This window comes from Ictidomys tridecemlineatus, chromosome 7 (genome assembly GCF_052094955.1).
Source record: "Ictidomys tridecemlineatus isolate mIctTri1 chromosome 7, mIctTri1.hap1, whole genome shotgun sequence".
NCBI lineage: Eukaryota > Metazoa > Chordata > Mammalia > Rodentia > Sciuridae > Ictidomys > Ictidomys tridecemlineatus.
Genome location: NC_135483.1, coordinates 113,671,423 through 113,692,615, shown reverse-complemented (window position 1 = coordinate 113,692,615; position 21,193 = coordinate 113,671,423). Strand labels below are relative to the sequence as shown.

The following is a 21,193-nucleotide window of genomic DNA, read 5'->3' as shown; positions in this document are numbered from 1 at the left end:
CTTTCCATGTTCCTGGGAGGGAAAAATGCAAATGAAAGAATTCGTTCTTATTATGTTGTTAGGAAGTTTCAGGATGTTATATTTTAGAAAAGGCAGGAGGTAGGGGTTGTACTTTGTAAGTATGGGTGTTGTCTGAGAGACGGAGTGGTTTTCTGCACTGTGTAAGTAACATCAATAGGAAAATAATTTAATTATGGATAAAGCCTGTATTATACTGTTTGCTTCCAGTAAATTCTATTGACAACTATAGTTGTATATAGTTTTTAGGCATAAGTGAATTATTTTTATTTTAGCTATCAATTGCATATCAGAATTTAAGCTGAACTTGGCTATCAATAGATAAATCTGAGATTTCTTATGTTCCCAATGATTGGAAACTGAATATCCAAAGTAGTTAGGAAATTCATTTATCAATTTTGTCCAGGTTTACTTTTACTGACTAGAGGAAATACACACACACACACACACACACACACACACACACATTTTTTCTATTATAAATTTTGTTTATATAATTTTGTTCTCTTTGAGATAAAAGCCATAATTAATTTTGTTTTTTGAGATAAAAGCCACAATTACAATTCTTCTTTATGCATCTTTTATGGTCTGGATAGGAGGTGTCCCCCAAAAGCTCATATGTGAGACAATGCAAGAAGGTTTGGAGGAGAAATGACTGGGTGATAGCCTTAACTTAATCAGTGAATTAATCTCTGCCATAATTAACTGAGTGGTAACTGGAGGCAGGTGGGGTGTTGCTGAAGGAAGTGCCTCATTGTGGGGTGTGGCTCTGGGGTATATATTTTGTATCTGGTGAGTGGAACCTCTCTCTGGTCACTGATCACCATGTGAGTTGCTTCCCTCTGTCACACTCTCCTGCCATGATCTTCTGCCTCACCTCAATTCCTGAGGAATGGAGACTGCTGTATATGGATTGAGATCTCTGAAACCATGAGCCCTGAAACAAACTTTTCTTCCTCTATAATTGTTCTGGTTGGGTATTTTAGTTGCAGCACCAAGAAAGCTGACTAAAACAGCACCCAAATATTCGAGTCAAAGAAAATCATTAGTGAGATTAGTTTACATTAGATTACATCACACCAATAAGGTACAGAATAATTCTAAAGATTTAAAAGTTGATTTTCACAGTAAGTTGAGAATAATTATAAGATTCATCACTTTGAATCTCCTATGTCCTACTTATCCTGTTTTTTAAGCAAGGCTACTAAAGTTTTTTCTTATAGACTAATTTTTTCTTAGTATTACTTTAGTGAACAATTATTTAACAAGGAATGTATAAATTGCTATGAGATATTTTCTTTTAAATCAAGTAATTTTGTTATGTTTCAATCATGCTAGAATTTTTAATGGAAAAATATGAGAGATTAAGTCATAGATATTTATGAAAAAACAAATCCCTAAAATTTGGGAGTCCACTTATTAATTCTAGGTGGTTAGGATATTGGAATATCAGTCTAATTATATCAAATACAACTAAATTACTTGTCTTCCTCTTGGACAGAATAATAAAAATATGTCCTTACCTCTCCATTCAATTGCTTTTGAAAGTTATTGACTCTTATAGATTATAAGGGAAAAAATCCTAAAATAGATATTTTATTTTACAAAGATATAGAATATTTTGAAGTGAATTTTTCAGCTAGGCAGCTCTACTATTTAACTAAAATAATTAAACCTTACATTTGTTTGGGGGCGTTAAAATATTGAAAAATATTATACATCTGTTATTCCATGTTATCCTCACAGTTAGGGTAGACTATGAGGTTAGACTGTGAGATTAGGCTGGTACCTCTGTCTGCAAAACCCACCACTCCCAACGTTTGACAGATGGTAGAAGGAGACATAGGTTGCTTAAATGATTTTCTCAGAATCATGCAGTTGGATAATACCAGAGTTAAGCATGAGCATCTGACTCCAGGTCTGCTGCTATTTTTAATAAACCATAAGCCTGAGGATATGTTGCAGGTAAATCAGAGTTATTTTAAAGTTGTAGCTTTTTATGTATGTCACTCTGAACAAACATATATATATATATATTAGATCTTTGCTGGAACTTCATCATGAATATATCCCATATGGTTGTTAATTACAGTGCATCCTTTCATTCCTGTAGAGCAGCATGCCATTAATTTCAAGGCTAACTTTACAGAAAACCAAAGTTACCAGGACAATGACTTCAACAACAGTTTTTTTTTTTTAATTTGTGACTTCCCTTCTCCAATTAATTTGTATAGGTCATTAAATTCAAGGACAAAATGACTTAATTATAGTGTAGCACTTTATTATAAGCCAGAATGATGGGTCATGACTTGCCTGGACACTGGAAGCTGTTGACAGGGCACTTCACTTTTATTTCATGTAGCAGATTATGATTTCTTTTCTTAAGCACTCAGAATTCACAAAGGAAAAATTTTTAAACTTTAATCCTCTACTTCTTTTATATGGGACTTTAGGATTTTAAGATATTTATATTACCAAGTTACAGCAAACACACATACTTTTCTACCCTGAACTTATCAATGCACTATAGTTGAAAATTAAATGGATATAATAAAATTTATGAAGTTTGCATAATTTGTTAAACTCAAAGAGAATTGTTGTTTAGTTGTATTTTTCTTGTTTTGTTTTTGTTGTTTTTTTTTTTTTTGAGTGTGAAAGGAATATATCTCTATAGATAAAGAAAAGCATTAAGTTGATTGTCATCAATATTGGCCAGTTTTGCAAGAAGACAAATAAGGGATTTATCAAGAAACATGTTTTCATTCTTGTTTGAAAATGAAGGACTGCTTTTTACTCAGTAACTGAATGTTTTATTTTGGACTCTCTCTGGAGATGGCCCATATTCTCCCTTGAATGTGGACTCTTTGCTTTACCCACAAGGCCTCTCTCTCTTGAGATTGCCCCATTCTCTCTTGAATCTGTATTTACTCCCCTTAATAAACCTCTGTCTATGCTTTTCAAAACAATAATAAAATATTTTATATATCACCTACAGAAAATGAAAAAAAGTGGCAATGCAAAGCCAAACAATGTAAAAACCAAGGGATGCAGAAAAACAAAACAAACAAAAACCAACCAAGGCCCTCTGAACCCTGTTTTGGGAAGGAACTGTAGCAATTATCTATGGTGAAAGTCAATAGAGGATTTGCCTTCAGACTGTCCCAAAAGAAAAGATACCCTCTGTCTAAGTTTGTCTAGAAATAATAAGTTCATTGCCTCTAGAGACAGTCTATACCCTTGTTTTATTTATTTAGTTGTCATCCAATCTTTTCTCATATTAATCAAAAAAGGCTTTATTTTTAAAGTCGAGAGGAACTGCTGCCTAATTCCTCTTCCATTGTGAATCTTTCATATGCTTTCATCTGACTATAATCTTCGTTCTATAGTTCATTTCCCTGGGCAAATCTTTCTCAATTTTCCTACCATCGATTTACAGTACAAATCCCAGATACCGGCTACTTTATTTCCTTTCTATGAGAAATATATATTTTTTTAATAATACGATATCTAATACTAGGTAGAAAAGGAAAAAAAAACTTTAATTCTACTCTTTTATCTTGAGTGGCTGGGGCCTATTAATAAAAAAAAATAACAATAACAATATATGAGACAGATTAACAGGACAAAGGTTTATTTCGTGTGCACACAGGAACATCACAGAAAAGTGAAAATCCATGGAGGTAGTTAGACTTGAAGGTTCTTTGTCATTTTAATAAAGGTGATAAGTTGTGGAGAAGTGACAAGACAAGTCAGAGGGGATGTGTTTTTTCCAGAGGTGACAGAGCAGACCAGGTAATGTAGCCAACCTCTGTGGAGAATTTGTTAAGAGTTATTTTAATAAGATTTGCATTCAGACTCAAGGAGGTACCCTCTCCAGGGAGTTTTCTCTGGTGATGAAGAGTCCTACTCCTCTTCATGGTATAGAAGACAAAAATGGAAGAGAAAAGCATGGACATCTTCACAAAATGCCTTACTGTTAGGCAGAAAGGGGGGAAGGCAGAGAGTTCCTCCGACACCTGCTGTTTCTCAATTGCCTTCACCTCAAAATTGTCCTTTCGTTAAAGTGCTTTTTTTTGGGGGGGTGCTGTATACTTTTAATCCCTTTAATTCAAAAACAAGTCTGAAAAACAGAAGTAACTTTATCTTGCTGAGTAATAAAAAAAAATACCTCAAACATGTCTTTAAAATTTTCATCTAAATGTCAAAACAAATTTTATATATTTATTTCAAATTGCAGTTTTTAATATTACTCTTTGTTAATTTTTTTCTGTCAATTATTAAACCTTAAATTATTTTTAATCTCGTACGTAAACTAAATTCCCAATCTTTACTCATTTTTAAAATGTGACAGCAGAGTTATTATTTAAATTATCAATGATCATGACATGTTGTACAGAGTCGACTCTGACTTTTCTTCACAGTAACATTAAGAACTTCTGATGAGGAGATAATAAAAACAAAGCAAAGTAAACAAAACAAATGCAACAAAAACAAAAATTCTAAGGAGGATACAACGTGAAAAGAATCCTCTAAGAGTAATATAAACAATGAAGAGTGATAAGTAATACAGGCAGGAAAAAAATCTGTTCTTCCATATAGTTAATTTCACAAGCAGCAGATCATAGTGGGTAATTGTATGGATTCTGATGCAAAAATATCTGGGTTTGACTCCTTACACCAAAAAATAATAGGTTGACTTTGAATATTTAAAAATCTAGATATTTTCTCCACCTATAAAATAGGAATGTGTGTCTCATATAATTTTTAAAAAGACTGAGTTAGTAAATAATTCTGAGTAGTTTACGACACTGCCTGGTACATGGGCACCATTCAATAAATATTAGCTAGATCATTATCAAGGGAAAGCCTTTTTTTATGCACTGAACAATACATTGTCTTCTCTAGGTTTTCAAACACAAATAGAGATATGAATCCATGAGGGAAGGCATAGTTGGAAATGAAACCTATTTATGTGATGACTGTTTTGCTCAGGGTCTGAAGAGATGTGAGTCTGGAAGGACCAGGTTGAATGTTGGTATTTGCCTACTGAAGCCAAGGCCAACTTCAGAAGCTATAACTAAATTTTAGATATAGCGACAACAAAAACATATAAAGTGGTTCCTACTCAAACGCATACATCACATAGAGAATCTATAGCAGAGATGAGCCACATACTGTGAAAATGGTCCTACTTAGATATAGAGAGGTAGCTTCTTTCCATGATGATCTCCCTGGAATGACTAAAATGATATGAGCCATTATGCAGTTGCTGTAAATGCCAGCCAGGAACAGCTCTTTTGTTCAATGGTGTTGGGGGCTGGGCCATGATTTGGACTGTTTTTGAAGGACTTGAATTTCTGATAAAAGTTTATTTTCCCAGCAGTTTCACTGATGCCATAATAGATAGTGAAGGATATAAAGGGACACCATTGTGAAAAGTTATTTTACCAGGTAGGAAACTTGCAAGAGGATTTATATTTCAAAATGACAGTGTCCTAAAACTCACATCAAAAATGTCTTGAAGAAAACAGGTCCTGAATTGTAGCCTATGGAATGATATTGCTTAAAATCTTGGCCCAGAAAATGATGGATTTTTAATGTCTGGGACTTTTATTCCTCAGTAGAGCTTTGCACACAGAACAAGTTGCTGAGTACTACCGATGAAGGTGATCATTTCAGACTAACAGCATCTTTACAAAAAAAAAAAAATTGTTTTTTCTTTCTTTCTTTCTTTCTTTTTTATTTTTATTTTTTACTATTTCTTGTTAGCAAGTTAAGCCATTTCATGGTATTGTTTTATTAGGTTTGTCAATTGTACCCTTGGTTTTTTGTAATTTAGAATATATTTCCCTCAGATATTAACATTATATAGGTATGTTTGGTTACTAAGATATTTAGCTTTTCCTTTTATTTCATGAGAGCAAAATACATGTAACTATGGATATAATTTTGAGAAGTCACATTACTTAGATATTAATGTAGTCTTTCAATATTTCTACTGACTTTGGCTATTTTCATTTTTAGAAATAGTTCTTAAAAGATTCAGAAAGACTTTGTCTCCTAAATTTTCTATTTCTAAATTTTGATATTTTCTTGACTTTAAAATTGAATTTAAATACTGTAAAAGTAGATTAACTATTCATTGTCAATTTAAGATATTTGATATTTATCAAGCTTTGCTTTCTTCAGCATTTTGAGATTTCTCTTCAGAGTTTGGGAGATTTCTACTACAGTTCAGGCTTAGTGGGCACCCATTCAATTCTTTAATCATTTTCCTTGAAAAATGATTTCATGAAAAAGGGAAGCTTGGATAAACAGGAATTACCCTGCAGTACTTATTCTTCTCATTACCTACCTCTCTCTTGTACCTTCCCTCTTGCCCTTGCTTTATACCAACATGTGTAAGAAGACGGAATTCCTTTCTCCCTAATTGGTCATCCAAGTTACCTCATAGCACTAAACTGAGATAGCAAACTGCTACTTGATGTACTTTTGGGTGGATTCAGATTAGATCTCACTTAACAACACACAGTTAACTACATATAATGTCAGAAGTGTGATTGCAAGTAACAGAAGAGAGAGGACAGGTAACCTAAAGAAAGTAGGAGACATGAACTCTTTCCAGAGGTGAATTTTGAGAGAATGAGGGAGGAAATGTAAGTAGTATGCAAAATAATAATAATGATGATAATGATAATAATAATAATAGGGAAAATTCTATGCACGAATACCTTTTGTTGTGTGTATTTTTATATGACAAAAAAAGGAGTTGCAGGTAGGTTGAAAGCTGGTTTTCCACCTCTGTGTTTCTTAGGTCACAAGTTCTGACTCATGGCTATGAAAGCTGTTCATCCCTGATACATAATATACAGCAAACTGAGACGGGGCTAATACTGTTATAACCAAGCTTTCAGATCTGATGTCATACCATAAATTCTTCATTTCTACTTTCATGCTATCAGTTCTGGGGTTCATAAAAGTAAAAACTGAACACATGTGTTTTTAAAATTAATTCTTCATATTGTATATCTGTTTCTCCATTGTGTAATTCTTGGCATTTTTTTCTTATTTATTCTTTTACTGGATAAAATTCCAGTGTAATACTTAACAAGACTTATCCCTATGTATGAATGCATATGCTGTCCCAAAGACAAAATAATTCATAAGAAGTTGATGCAGATTAGCTTTTCTGAATTGTGCCAAAATATCAATTTTCATGAAAAGATTATGTATTTTGTCTTTATAAAGGTGATCTTGTATTTAATGTGTGGTCAAATGAACCTAGATGCTCCATTTGTTTAGGAAATCTATTTGAAAGAGCATAGTTCCAGAAAATGGGCATTTGATTTTAAATCTGTTTTTAGGAGGCTTTTGAGCTTTTATGTTCAGTGTGGCCTGTTCAGTAGCAGCAAAGGCATCAGCTGGGAGTGTATATAGCAAAGCAGAAATTCAGTTCCAAACAAGATCTCCAGTATCAAAATTTTTATTTTACAAAGATCACTAGGTGATTCATATGTACATTAAAATTTGGTAAGCCTTGTGTAAGAGTATACAGCATGACTCATGAATGTGGCACTGACCAACAGTTTAGTAAAAAAATGTGGGGAAATGTTCAGGTGAGAGAGAATCCATGAAAATCAGATCACAGTAGCAAAATGGTGAAATATTGAATAATCTCAAGCATCCTAGCATTAAATATCAAGATTGATACAATTCTAGGATAATTTTAAGGTTTCATATTTGATGAAGATTTGAAATGACTTACTTTTAATAAAACACTCTAATAAAACATTTCTAAGACAATGTTACATATAAGTAAGGCATCTTTAAAGAAATTCTATGGAGTACTCTTTCTATCTTCAATACTGTGCTATTTTACCTTAATTGCTATCATTTATCAACTTCATCTGATAATACCATAATGAATACAAAAACAGAGCCACAAGAAAAGTGCTGCAGAAAAGAACTTCTTTGTTTTATTTGTGTAATGTGTATTTGCTTATAGCAAAATATTATTTTGTATTTTACCAAATTAGAATGTGTATGTGTATGCTTAAGAAAACAAAGATAAGCTTTCAATGAGATTTCAATCAATCTCATCTAGTAATGGTATTAAATTGATAACCAAATTGTTAAATTTATTTTCAGATTAAATAGAATAAGCATTTTGTTTTGTTGTTTGTTTTTTTTTTATTTTTGTTCAGTGCTATCCAAGGACATCCTATCTCTGATCTACATTCCTAGTCCTTTTATTTTTTATTATTTTGGTACCAGGGATTGTATTCAGGGGCACATGACCACTGAGCCACATCCCCAGCCCTCTTTTATATTTTATTTAGAGACAGTGTCTCACTGAGTTGCTTAGCGCCTTGATTTTGCTGAGGCTGGCTTTGAACTCTCAATCCTCTTGCATCAGCCTCCCAACCTGCTGGGATTACAGGAGTGTGCCACTGTTCCCAGCTATTCTTAGATCTTTAATTTTATTTTTTTAAAAGATAAGGTCTTACTCTCTTGCTGGGGATCTCTATAGATTGCTGAGATTGATCTTGAACTTGTAATCCTCCTGCCTCAGTCTCCCAAGTCTGGAGGATTATAGGCATGTGCCACTGCACCTGGCAGCATTCAATTTAAAAGTATAAAAACATTGCATTTTCTGGAAAATTTTCACTTGCATGTGCCTGTTAAAACTTGTACAGAATAAACTCTTTTCAAAAGCTGTGTCATGAATTTAGGGCCACATGTAAACTGCCAATTCTGTTACCCGACACCTTCTTTTCTGTTCCACACATTTCTGCTGAACTTTGCTTTTCCTTATTCCTCCTATTTCAGATCCCATTGACTATTTTTCTACTCATTACCATGGGCTTGAAAGGGTCATAAAAGGCAGATGAAACAAAAGCAAGTCAGTGGTATTCTTTTCAAATTTATCTGACAAAAAAAAAAAAAAAGATTTAATGGAAAAAAGTGAGACTCAGTAGTATCTTGCTACAACAGAGTTTACTGTAGACCAGAATTAAGTTGACCAGCTTTGGAATCCCTTAAAAATAATAATGATGAATTAAAGAAGCTTATCTATAAAGGGTTGATAAATCTGTTTTATTTATTTTCCATCTTTTTCATAATCCCCAATATGGATTACCAGAAATTTCCTTTTTTTGTTGTTATTGATATATTTTCTTCCTGAGTCCAGGACATTTTCTAGATGTCTTTCACATATTTAAATTATTAGAATTGTCCATGTATAGAAAAAATTCTTCTCAAGTATCCAAATAATAGATATTTCTAGTTGATATTTTTTTTCCAGGCCATTCGGGTACCATTTATTGAATCAATATCAGTATTGCTATTAAATCTTATAATTGTGTGTGTATGTGTTTCAGTTTGAATCTTGAAATATTCCATATTCTCCTTTAACTCTACAGAAACCTCCATATCTAGTATGCTATGAAAGGAGTAATTGCCATATAAAATTTTGAGAAAAGTGACTATTGCTAGTAGATGATTTTTATGAGGAAAGAAAAACCTGTTTTGCTGATTCACTATTCACTGGATACTGTTTATTTAGCAGTTGTTTAATTGTTCACATAAATTGGAGACATTCAGCTCTGTTTAAAACAAGGGAGCCAATGTGCTGTTTAATGAACTGAAGCAGTTATACGATCACACTCAAAGGCCCTGTAGTGATTTCTTGCAGGGTCTCCAAGGGAGAATCTGGATGAATGTTTAGTGTTAGCACATTGAGCTCAAACTCAAGCTAGTTAAAGCTTCATCTTTTTTGATATGTAATTGATTACTAAGTGTTATCAGGTCTTCCTCTTAGGGTTTTGTATTGCTTCAAAGATATTGATTTGCCATGTGTCAGTTCTAGCATGAAGAGGATGCATTGTGGCAGATGTTACGAGGTAAAATTAGCACTGCAAAACAGAAAGGCAGATCATTGTACCATATGCTATTTGGACCTGTGATGTTGGCATCCTTCCTGCTGTGCTCCAACCCGCCAAGCTACCCAGACAGTGAGGCTGTGCCAAATGGCAAAACTAGCAGGACTTTACCAAGGAGAGGTAGCAACTGTCATGTGGCCAGTCCACTTGATCCCAGAGGATAGCCCACCAAATGGGAAACAAACAGGTGGTGATAGACTTAACAACAGATTAAAGGAAGGATTTCTCAGCTATAGGTACTTAGCTGATCATTAGAAAGTGAGCTTTATGTTAGCAATGCACAATATTGAAAATGTTTGTATTCATGCCTTTGTAGGACAGCGTAGGGTCACAGTGTAAGTGTTCTGTCATCAAGGCAAAGCATGTGGGATTTAGTTAGAATTTGCTGAAAATAGACAATACAATTGCAAGTTAGGATTTGCTGAAAATAGACAAAATAAATCCTCCAAGTACAATTGATATTTAGCTGGTATATGTGGTATGACCAAAGTGTTTCATACAATATGCAACACTTTTATCATGATTCTCCACAGCTGCTACCCAGTACCCTGATGGGACCCCTCAAATAATCTCATGCTCCTTCAGACACAAGTGGGCAGAGCAAAAGACTACCCTGGCACCCCTCAACCTACTTGCCTGTCAGCCAACCTATCATGATGCTCATTTGCCATCTCCTGTCCCCATCTCCCTCTCCCTCCTCACAATAGTTCTGGACACCTGGAACTGGTGATGTTCCCACAGCAAGATTTTATTGGATCATTGGTTGCTGGCCAAGATTCCCCTTAAGTTGCCTTCCTATGGCTGGAGATAGAATCTGTACCCTGCACAGTGTATCTCATCTCTTATTAAGCATTTGGATGAAATCCATTTCCCCCAATAATATTCAGTTGTCTTATTCTCAAAGAAGATAGAAAATACAGTCAGGGATAAATAATTAAACTTTGAATCAATCTCTCTCTCTCTCTCCCTCCCTCCCTCCCTCCCTCTCTCCTTCCCTCCCTCCTTCCATTTATAGCACACTATAATATAGTAATAAAGAAACCAGGCTTTAAAGGCATGAAATCTGAACTCAAATAATACTATTACTTTGCAACCTTGGAGAAGGTATTTAACCTCTACAGTCTTCAATTTTCTCTTCAATACAATAGCAATTAAATACCTAACTCCTAACGTTCTTGTGTGGATTTAATAAGATAATGGACATTATGTGCTTACCACAGAGCCTGGAATATAGGAAGTACTTAATACACAGCAATTATATAATTAATATAATGCTACTGTTACATAATGCAATAAGGAACAGTTTGTTTTCTTTAAAAATACATCATAAAATCATTTTCAGAGTTAATGTTGTTTTGAATGACATAAAAATTAAATTCTGAAGAACATCTTTCATCAACATTTCACATATGGTCTGAAATATACAATATGAATATTCTACCATTGATTCATTATTGTTATATTTAAGAATGTTTGCATCATTCTATGGCTTTCAAATTGGACTTTTTAACATTTTATCTTCCTCTGAAGTATAAATTGACATACATAAAAATCACTGTTTCTCACACCATAGTTGTTCCATCCCTCTTAATGAAATACTGTTTATATGCTAATCAGATCTCTCAAACAATTATGTATTTGTTTTCACAAACAGCATAAAATTCCTTTTTAAAATATGATGGAGTGATACAAGGCATATATTTATTTCTTCTTCTTTCCTTTCATTTTTTTCTTATCCACTCAATTCAAGCAAATATCAGGTTTACTTTTCCCAAATAGAATAATGAATAAGCAGGTCCAAATAAATAACTTTTACTGTGATAAATATGACATTGGAATCTGAAAAGATCTTTGTACCTGTTCTTTACATATACCAGAGTGAATCCAGGCCATTTGAACATGGGTCATACATCCAACATCTCTTTTAAGTCATTAAGATAGTTTCTTAATGTAACTTATATAGTTAAATATATATATATATATATATATAGTTAAATGCTATCTTGAATGAGAACGGTAAAATAAAAAACTTGTTCTTCAGTAGTTTAGGAGTTGATTTCCTCCTGTGTAAATTACACTGAAGAGGTAATTTGACCAAAAAAAATGATGCTTCTTCTGGATACTCAACATAGTCCTCATTTTTCTTCTCTGAGAATAAGAATGTACTAATGTTGTGTCTACTAGTTTGGTTTCTTAGCCTTCAACTCTTGGCTTTTTTGCTTATTTTTTTTAACTGAATCATGCTTTTCTGAGACTTTGATAATGATTTATATATTGAATATTACTTGGACTATTATCAATTGGCCAACATATCACGGGGAGATCCTTCCTTCACTGATTACCTGACATTATCCAACCCTTAGATTTTTAGGCCTTTACTGGAGAATTGGGTGTGTCTTTTATTAACTTAGCTTACAGAGGAAGAGACTGGGAAAATAATCCTTTTCCTTTCCAGATTTTTTCTTTTAAATCACTCTTAAGAGTAGCCAGTAGCAATGTTCTGTGTGACAGCATTTGACTCAGAAGCAATCTCTAACATATTTAGAGGAGTCAAAGAACAACTCTCAGCTATCTGAAATGTGGACCAGCTAGTTGGCTGTTCCTACTCAATGTCCTTTTTTAGCACTAAGAACCGTTTTCCCTAAGAATCGTATGAGACTCTGATTTGGGCCATCTTTTCCTGTTGGCACTAACCCTTCAACATGTTTCCTAATAGAGAGCATCTCTGCTTCTAATTGGGCAGGGTTTCCACACTGGCTTGAACTTCAAAACTGCTATTTTCTGATTAAACTACAGTAACCCCAAAGAAGAGGAAAAAGCATTGGCATTTGAGATGAAACACTTGACTTCTATTCAGTATTTCAGAAGAAGGATACTCCCAAATGAAATAGATCATCTTCTGTTTATGTAACAATTTCCTCTGCAAATTGGGTTAATCTTTGCTCACATAGAGCTTTAGGTTATGACTTGAACATGTGTTTTGCCTCTTGAGGTCTTGGTAAGATTTTTAAAAATTGAAGAGAGAAGAACATCTTATAAAAAATTATTCATTGATTAAATATGTGTGGATTATTTAAAGAGTCAGAGACTTGAGGGTCAACTTTACAAATTGGCAAAACTGCTAACCAATAAATGCGATATGAGTACCAATCAGTAAATTTCCTTCTCTCAAACAAAATATTTCATTCATTTTCAGAGAGGGCCTATAATGGGATGTTCATAATAAATTCATTGTTTCTATAAGAATCCTATGTAATGCAAATACAATGCCTGTGAGAGAGAACCTAGATTTTTAAGTTGGCAAGCAAAGAGCAGGAGTCAAAGTGATTTAAAAAAAAAAATACATGTGCCTTTTAACCAAGGTTGACAGAGGTGAAAGGAGATGAAAAGGAATTCCTTGAGTTTTTAACAAAGTAGATGTGGGAAGGTGGCAGGTGAAAATCCAGCAATCCAGGATCATGTAAAGAATGCATGGAAGGGAAAGAGGAATACTAAAATCACTAAATAAGCACTGATTTTTAATCATCCAAGCTGAGTCTCCTCGTTTAGCACTGAGTTTCATGAAAGCAATGTTGCAATGACAATCCTTAATAGAACAATGACTTCATTTACTTTATTTTCAGTCTATGTGCCCTTAATTTGGAAGGTCAAAAAGCAAGGCAGACCATAGACCTGAGACATTTCTTATTTTTAAGGGGATAATTAAGGGCTATATTTTGGCTATGTCTGTACACTATGTTTTATTTGCTAATTTTGTCTGTATTCTAAGTGTTTATACTTTCAGTGAAGGAGAATGTTATGGCTTATCCTATATTTGTTAGATTCAGATGCCAACAGTCAATTAAACTGATAAAATCACTTGATATATTCTCAAGTTAGTAGACACACACTCAAATAAACAAATACACACAAATATAAGATGCTCAATATAATAGTGCTTTCTGATGTGCTCTAGAAGCCTTCAGTAAAAAAATCTTATTTAGCTATTTATTTATTTGTAATAATAGTACATACAATAGTTATTCTGGTCATAGCAAAATTACTCTAATATGGCACAATCTTCCTTAGGTGAACAGTCATGCTTTCTATATATTAAACACATAAATAAAGCCCTGTATGTTAGATGCAGGGAATATTCCTACACTGAGATTTCTAAAGAATAAGAACTAAAGAGAAAGGATTTTTAGATCCTGGAACAAGTTATCAAGGCTGCAAAATCTTCTTCCCCAAGGCTCTGAAAAATAGGACAGATGTCACAGATGGCTTAAGGGTAGTGCAGCTGGCCAAAATCAATCACCTTTACATCTCTTCCAGTTCTTGAATCTTCACAACATCCATTTGAAATATATAAACACAAAAATCTATTACCAAAACCTGTTTTACACAGAAATTGTTTCATTTGAGTGAGTTACTATTACATTGAGTACACATGAATCTTTAGCTCATTCATATTCCTGTACCCTCAAGTATAATAACATAGATTAATCTAACAAACGATATGAATTAATATTGTTTTATTTAGAAGTTAAAGCACATAAATCCAATTTTAATTTTATTTCAAACTGTAAATTTCTTTTACTTTTTTTCCACTTGAATTAAAATATCAGTTGGTTGAGAAAAGTAGCTTACATGCAAAAGTAAATTGTGGGGGGTTTGAAGAATGTACTCAGGGGTATAGCATTCACCTAGCAAGTTTGAGGCTCTAGGTTTGATCCCCAGCACCTCAATAAACAAACAAATAGTTTTAAAAATGAAGACCAGGATCTCATGAAATAGCCAAGTGCAATGGTACGTACATGCCTGTAATCCCAGTGGCTTTGGAGGCTGAGACAGGAGGATTACTAGTTCAAAGCAACTTAGGCCCTAAGTAACTCAGTGAGACCCTGTCTTTCCCAAGATACATGAAATAAATAATTCTGCTCACACACTTTATGAATTTTGTAAGTGGCCTAGATTGCAGTAATTATTTTGATATCACATTTATGGTAATTAAGATAGCTGTTATAATGCTGCACTTCCATAGACTTGGTTGAATAGGAATTAGTTTTCTCTTTAAATACTAACGATCTTTGTGTGTTATATGTCCAAAAACTCTATATTTTTGTGAAAAGCATTCCTAAAAGGAAAAAAAATCATTTTAATAGAAAAGATTAAGCACTTACAATCAGGTTAATGGTTCTCCAGAAATCTTAACATATAGCTTAGTTATAATAACATTGAACACTTGTATTGAAACAATTCTACAAAGTTAATTTTTAAAACTCTTGTCATAAATTCTTAGAAACATAGGATCTTTAATAAGGAAAATTTTCCACAGGATTAAATTTTCAAAAGCTAAACATTATAGGGTAGGCTTGTCAAGAGAAACAGTCCCTATACTTCTCATTATATTTCAGTCAGTACTAGACCTTACTAAAAACAGTTTCAAATAATTCCTCAAAGTATAATCAAAGTAAAAATTTTCTAAGGGAATGGATAGGTATAATCAGATGAAGACCAAAACTGCATTTTAAACTTCTGAATCTTGAAAATATTTTATATTTTTTATGATAGCTTCACTTAACATTTTTTCACTTGATTTTGTGTGAACCAGTAACCGATTAGAGGACCCAATATTGTAAAGTAGAAGAGAAAAAATAAACAAAAGGTCCTGAGCCTTGGAAAGTATATGCAAGCCCACATATCTGATATAGTTAATAAACTATACAGAGATTATACATGCCATAAAATAGTTAAAATATGACAATATCCATGCAAATTAATAGAGCAAAGTCAGGACAATGAATTCCAATTTACATAGTGTACCCCAACTATGATTTCATTTTCTCCTTATGAAAATCTTATGAGGTAGACAATATTAGGATTTTTATTTTCAAATGTGAAAAACAAGTTTCTGTGAGGTTAAGTACTTTATTCAAGTTTATAAAACTAAGTAGCAGATAAAAATTCAGACCAACCCTTTGTTCTTCTGATCTCTCATGCTTTGTACATTGTGTTTTATAAAGAAAACTTCAAGAAAAGTCTAGGGTTTGAATTTGACTTTGCAGGAGTGTTTTGGATGAAGAAAAGAGAAGATTTACCTTCCAAATGTTATATTGCATAAAGAAAAATCCAGAAGTGAGAATAAATGGGTATATTTTAGGAAGGTGAAAGATGACCCTGAGTGAAGCAGGATATAAATACTGAAAATTAGTTGCAAATAATGATAATCAAATTTAAATTAGGTGATGCAATCAGGCAATAGAATTTCATTTTGTTTTGGCCAGCAATGAATAACCATCGTAAATTTTGACAGCAATCATGGGGGAAAGTGGTAAATAGAACTTGGTCTGAGAATGCATTATTGATAGGAAAAGGTAGGTTCTAGTGTGTAAGAGAGAAGGAGAAATTAGTAACAGTTAAAATGTACTGTCCATTCATTCAAAAACTGTATATCAGGCACATATTGCATGTTAGGCTGTGTGCTAGGTGCATGTAATATGAAGATGAAATAATCACTGATGTGTTATATCATAGTCTAACATCAAAGAAAAATACTTACAAATAATAATCATGGACAAATTTACAATAGGCTGCACAGTTTGGGGAACTTAGTAAAAATTAGTAGGAACAGTAATGACAGTATAATGTTGAAGATGATTATGTGTTTCACAGGCAGATGACAGATGGAAGTTTATGAAGGAGAGTGTATGAAATGCATCCAGGTGTTTGCAAGGAATTCTGTAAACAATAATGTCAACAATAACAATGTGTAGGACTAGACTATGAGGATCATGGGAAAGAAGATTTGTGTATGTTGCAAAGATAGAGGAAGTCTGGTCATTTTTTGAAAGGCTTTGTGTCCCTCTGAATTCATTGTCAGCACAACTACAGAGAACTTGGAGGGAACAAGCTCAGCAGAATGTTGGAGGCAGGGTGAGAAGGGCTCTGGGATGCAGCAGATGAGTTGTATTTTGAAGAAGCTAAGCAGTTAATTTTTAGAGTAAGAAAAAAGTAATGCTTTTTAAGGGAAAGTTCAATCAACAAAAATGACTTTATTCTTATATAGAGGTTATGGAAATTGAATGTCACTGCGGGCAGAGGACTTAAAACCATTGGAAAGGTATAAATGGAAAATACAACCAAGAGATTATTCTTGACAAGACAAGACCCAGACTATAGGATATGATTACAGTGTAAGGTGGGGTTAACTTTGACACAAAAGGAGTGATGCTATTTCTGCTAAGATGCGATGATATGACAAGTGCAGATATTTGACAGTATTTGCCACTATGGTGGGGAGAAAAAATTACTATTTTTCCAAGAAATGCACTATGTCAATTACTATTATTCAGAAAATATATTTAGGGAGGCTATGTCTTTTCTTATTTCTTATTACTGAACAGAACAAAATATTTTTATACTTAAAATATGATTTAAACTTTCAAAAGGATACCGATGAATCCCATTATCCTTGACTTATCCTAGAAGGCTTGTATTTAGAAATATAGCTATTTCAACTAATTGGGTAATGGATATAAATAATTTAAAGTGTAAACACTATTCTCATGTGTAGATACAATTTAAGCCCCACTAATGATGAAGAGTTTTTTTAATCATTATATTTTAAATTGTCATATTGCTTAGATCATGTGAAATTAGATTTAGGCACTGGCAGTGATGATCTCCACTTGTACAATGTTCTGAGTCTGTTGCAGTCTTCATAGAAGAATAATATTCTGCAGCGTTGGCATGATTTCAGAAATTTATTTAGCCTCTATCATCACATGTTTCTGCTTGACACACAGACAAATAGCAGAATTGATTAGACTGGCTTTTCTGTCCATTGAGAGGGTAGGATAAAGGAGCCACGTGGGTTGATATTCCTGCACTGTACCTATGATCATTGGCAATCAATGATGGGTTATCCCTCAAAGCAACAGCACTATGCATGTTGTATGGTTCTAGAAGGATTTGGGTTGAGGAAGACATTGGTACTTATCAGATTGAGCTCTCTCTCTATCCCCGCTTTATAGAAATAACAACAATAATATTGGTTTTAGTAATTTTCCAGTTGAAGTATACTAGTCCTGGTCAAAGGGTGTGAGATATTGATTCCTTCAATTGTGAGGTTAACTTTCAAGTTTTGTGGCAACTTGTACAAATAATCTCCATATATTGCAGTGTGCCTGACAAATTTTATCATTGTGTTACTACACTTTCATATAAACAATTGGGAAGGACTAGTTAAGGTGCAGTCCATGAAGCCATGGTCTAGCTATTGTGTGGGTTACTTAGAAGTAATACAAACCAAGACAAAAATAAGTCAGAGATGGGGAAGACTATACCAGTTAGTCTATACTGAAACCACGGGTTTCTTTAGTTCTCCCAAGCTCTGTTCTCTCTTTATCCTATATATGACTGCTAGGAATAATCTAATAGTTCTATATATTGCATATGAGCAATCCAAATATTTTACCCTTTTGTCAACATTTATAGGTGACCGAGTCTTTCTTCTGATCCCCAGGTGTGTATTTCACTTCTGTTATCATTGTCATCTTTATCAATTATCTCACAGACTTAAAAATGGAAAAGAATATTTTCATTTGATCTAACACATGTCACAAGCTTTCTGTCTATAAGAACTTCTAAGTCATTTTTGTTTTCTTGCTAAAATTCCCCAAGTTTTTGAAGTATTTTTTCTGTAGGTTATTGTTGGAATTTTGAAGGGATCTAAATATAACCTACGTAAACACCACTTTGACAATCATACAGGATGCATGTTTTAATTTTTTTAAGAGAATCAGCTATTTAATTTTAACAGAAGCTACTTTATAACCATTGACACTAGCAGTTTACAGCTTTTTAATTTGATTTCTAAATGATATTGATCTTACAAATATAAGTCTAAATAGTGGGAAACTCAGTGAAAAGAATGTTTCATTTGCCTTTATTACTGTAATTTGAATTCAAGTGTGGGTATTTATACTTTAATTATATAGAAATATATGTACATATACATATACATAAAAATGTAATTTTTAGAAATATTGATACTCAACATACCACACCTTATTACATTAAAATGAGTTATACATTTGTGGTGACAAGTTCTTGACAAAATGAATAGCTTTATATAGCAGTTATTATATAAATATAAATATACATTACATTACAGAGAAATCTGTTAGTGATAATACTTTACCTAATGATGTGTCATCATAAATTTTTTATATCCCCCAAAATAAAAGGGTTAGAGAAGTCTGTTTTATCATTAAACAATATCACTTATATCATAAATTCATATTTATATGATGTTTCAAAAATATAGTTTACTTTTGGTAACTACAGGCTTTTGTTTTTGTTTTGCTTATGTGCAATTTTTGTTCGTTTTATATTATTTTACAACACTGTCTTTGGCAATTCTCATAATTTTGCATATGCTATAATGTGTTATATTGACTTTTTAAATAATTATTATTTTGTCTGAACTAAATCGTGAAAGTAAAACATATAGTTTTTGAGATGTTTTACCCTTTAGGGTCTTATAGCTGAATAGAAAGGTTTAAGTACTTATCAAAAGGCAACATTCCTAGAATGTTCTTTAAAACTGTGAAAACAGCAAACACTTATTTAGTGCTTGTCAAGCAAGCTAAAGGCTTTTAAGACAACTTTAACCAAAAGCTTGTGAAGTAAAAACATGGTAGACACCTTGCCTAAGGTACTTCTAAATAGGGTTGTCAGAATTCGGACCCAGGAAACTCTCTCCGGTCTATGAGCCATTCTGGTATACTGCGTTCATTTAACATGAATAACATGGAATTCTACACTGAGTCTGAATCTCACAGCACTCAACGCTTTATAATCAAAAACTCCAGCCATTTGCAATAAAGTACCTATAAAACTGCTCAACTGATAGTCCCATTTTAGAAGTGAGAATACTGTTTATTACCAAATCAAATAAATTGATGTCCCTTTGCATTGTAGAGCATGATTAAAACCCAAACATATTTTGCCATAGAATTAGTTATTTGCAATAATCAATTTAATATTGATACATGATTGTGATGATGTCAATATTATTACACTCTGGATTTGGAAGAGCAAAATCACATTAGGAACTGGAGAGTTCCTATTGAGGATATGGCTAGATGTTGAAAATTAGAAAGTGGAAATCCAAATAGACAACATACAATTTAGATGTTTGGTAGAGACCTAGATTTCATGAACTTTAAGAACCATGCTCTTTTTTAAAAGCTTATCTGTAATTAAGGGAGTCAGTGTACACAATAGTTAACTGCCAGCAGGTAGACTTAATAAATATGCCCTGTTCATCATCAACTCTTCAGCAAATTCTAGTGGATTATAGTGATACAGAAAAAGTTTTTTTTAAGTAAAGAATTACATATCAAGAAGTTTATAAGTAGATATTCTTCATTTTCTAAAGATTAGCTACATATAAAGTAAATTTCTTTTGATACAACTTCAATTAATTTCTACTATACATTGAATATACCTCTCAGAATGCTTGGGAACCAAAGTGTTTCAGATTTGGGAGAATTTTGGATTTTGGAATATTTGCATAGACTTTTCTAATTGAATGCCAACATTTCACATATTGGAACATTTACATTTTGAATTTCTGTTTTAGGGATGTTTGAACTATAAATCTTTTTTATTCATGTCACTTGAATTCTAATGAGAATCCTGCTAAGAAATTTCTGTTATCCATATTTTGTACTTGAGGAAATGGAGATTCAAGGAGTTTAAGTACTTTGTTCAATTTAGGGGTAAGGGAGAAAACCAACACTCGGATTTTAAATCTATGCTTTTTCCATGCCTTAAAAGCATATTATATTTTTAATGTATTATAAAAAAATGTACAATATCTCATTTCCTATGCAACTTTTTAAAATTGGATTTTTATTCACACAGGCTAATTTAGATGTTTCTTAGAATAAGAGCAGCACTTCAGTAGTATTTTCTGTAGTTTTGTAAATTAGTACTAATAATTCATTTTTACATTTCTTTTAGGTCCTGAGGAAGTAGAAATCAAGTGCCCCTTGAATCACATTGCTTGCCGTAGTGCCAACGAATGTGTGCATTTATCCCAACTATGCAATGGTGTCCTGGATTGCTCAGATGGTTATGACGAAGGAATACACTGCCGTGGTAAGTCTGCTTGTTGGAACAATACAACTGAAATATTACATTTTGCATAGTAATGAAAGTTCAAAGGGAACCTGTAATCTGCC

General features: G+C 33.0%; 1 protein-coding gene across 5 annotated transcripts in view; it reads left to right on the top strand.

The window, feature by feature from the left end:
- The window catches only part of Lrp1b (LDL receptor related protein 1B), a 1,779,935-nt gene that overhangs the window by 580,371 nt on the left and 1,178,371 nt on the right, over positions 1 to 21,193 (top strand). For all 5 annotated transcript variants that reach the window (XM_078017329.1, XM_078017328.1, XM_078017330.1 and 2 more), the window contains exon 3: positions 20,973 to 21,110. In XM_078017329.1, coding sequence (XP_077873455.1) covers positions 20,973 to 21,110 — 138 coding nt within the window. The remainder of the gene's footprint in view (positions 1 to 20,972; positions 21,111 to 21,193) is intronic.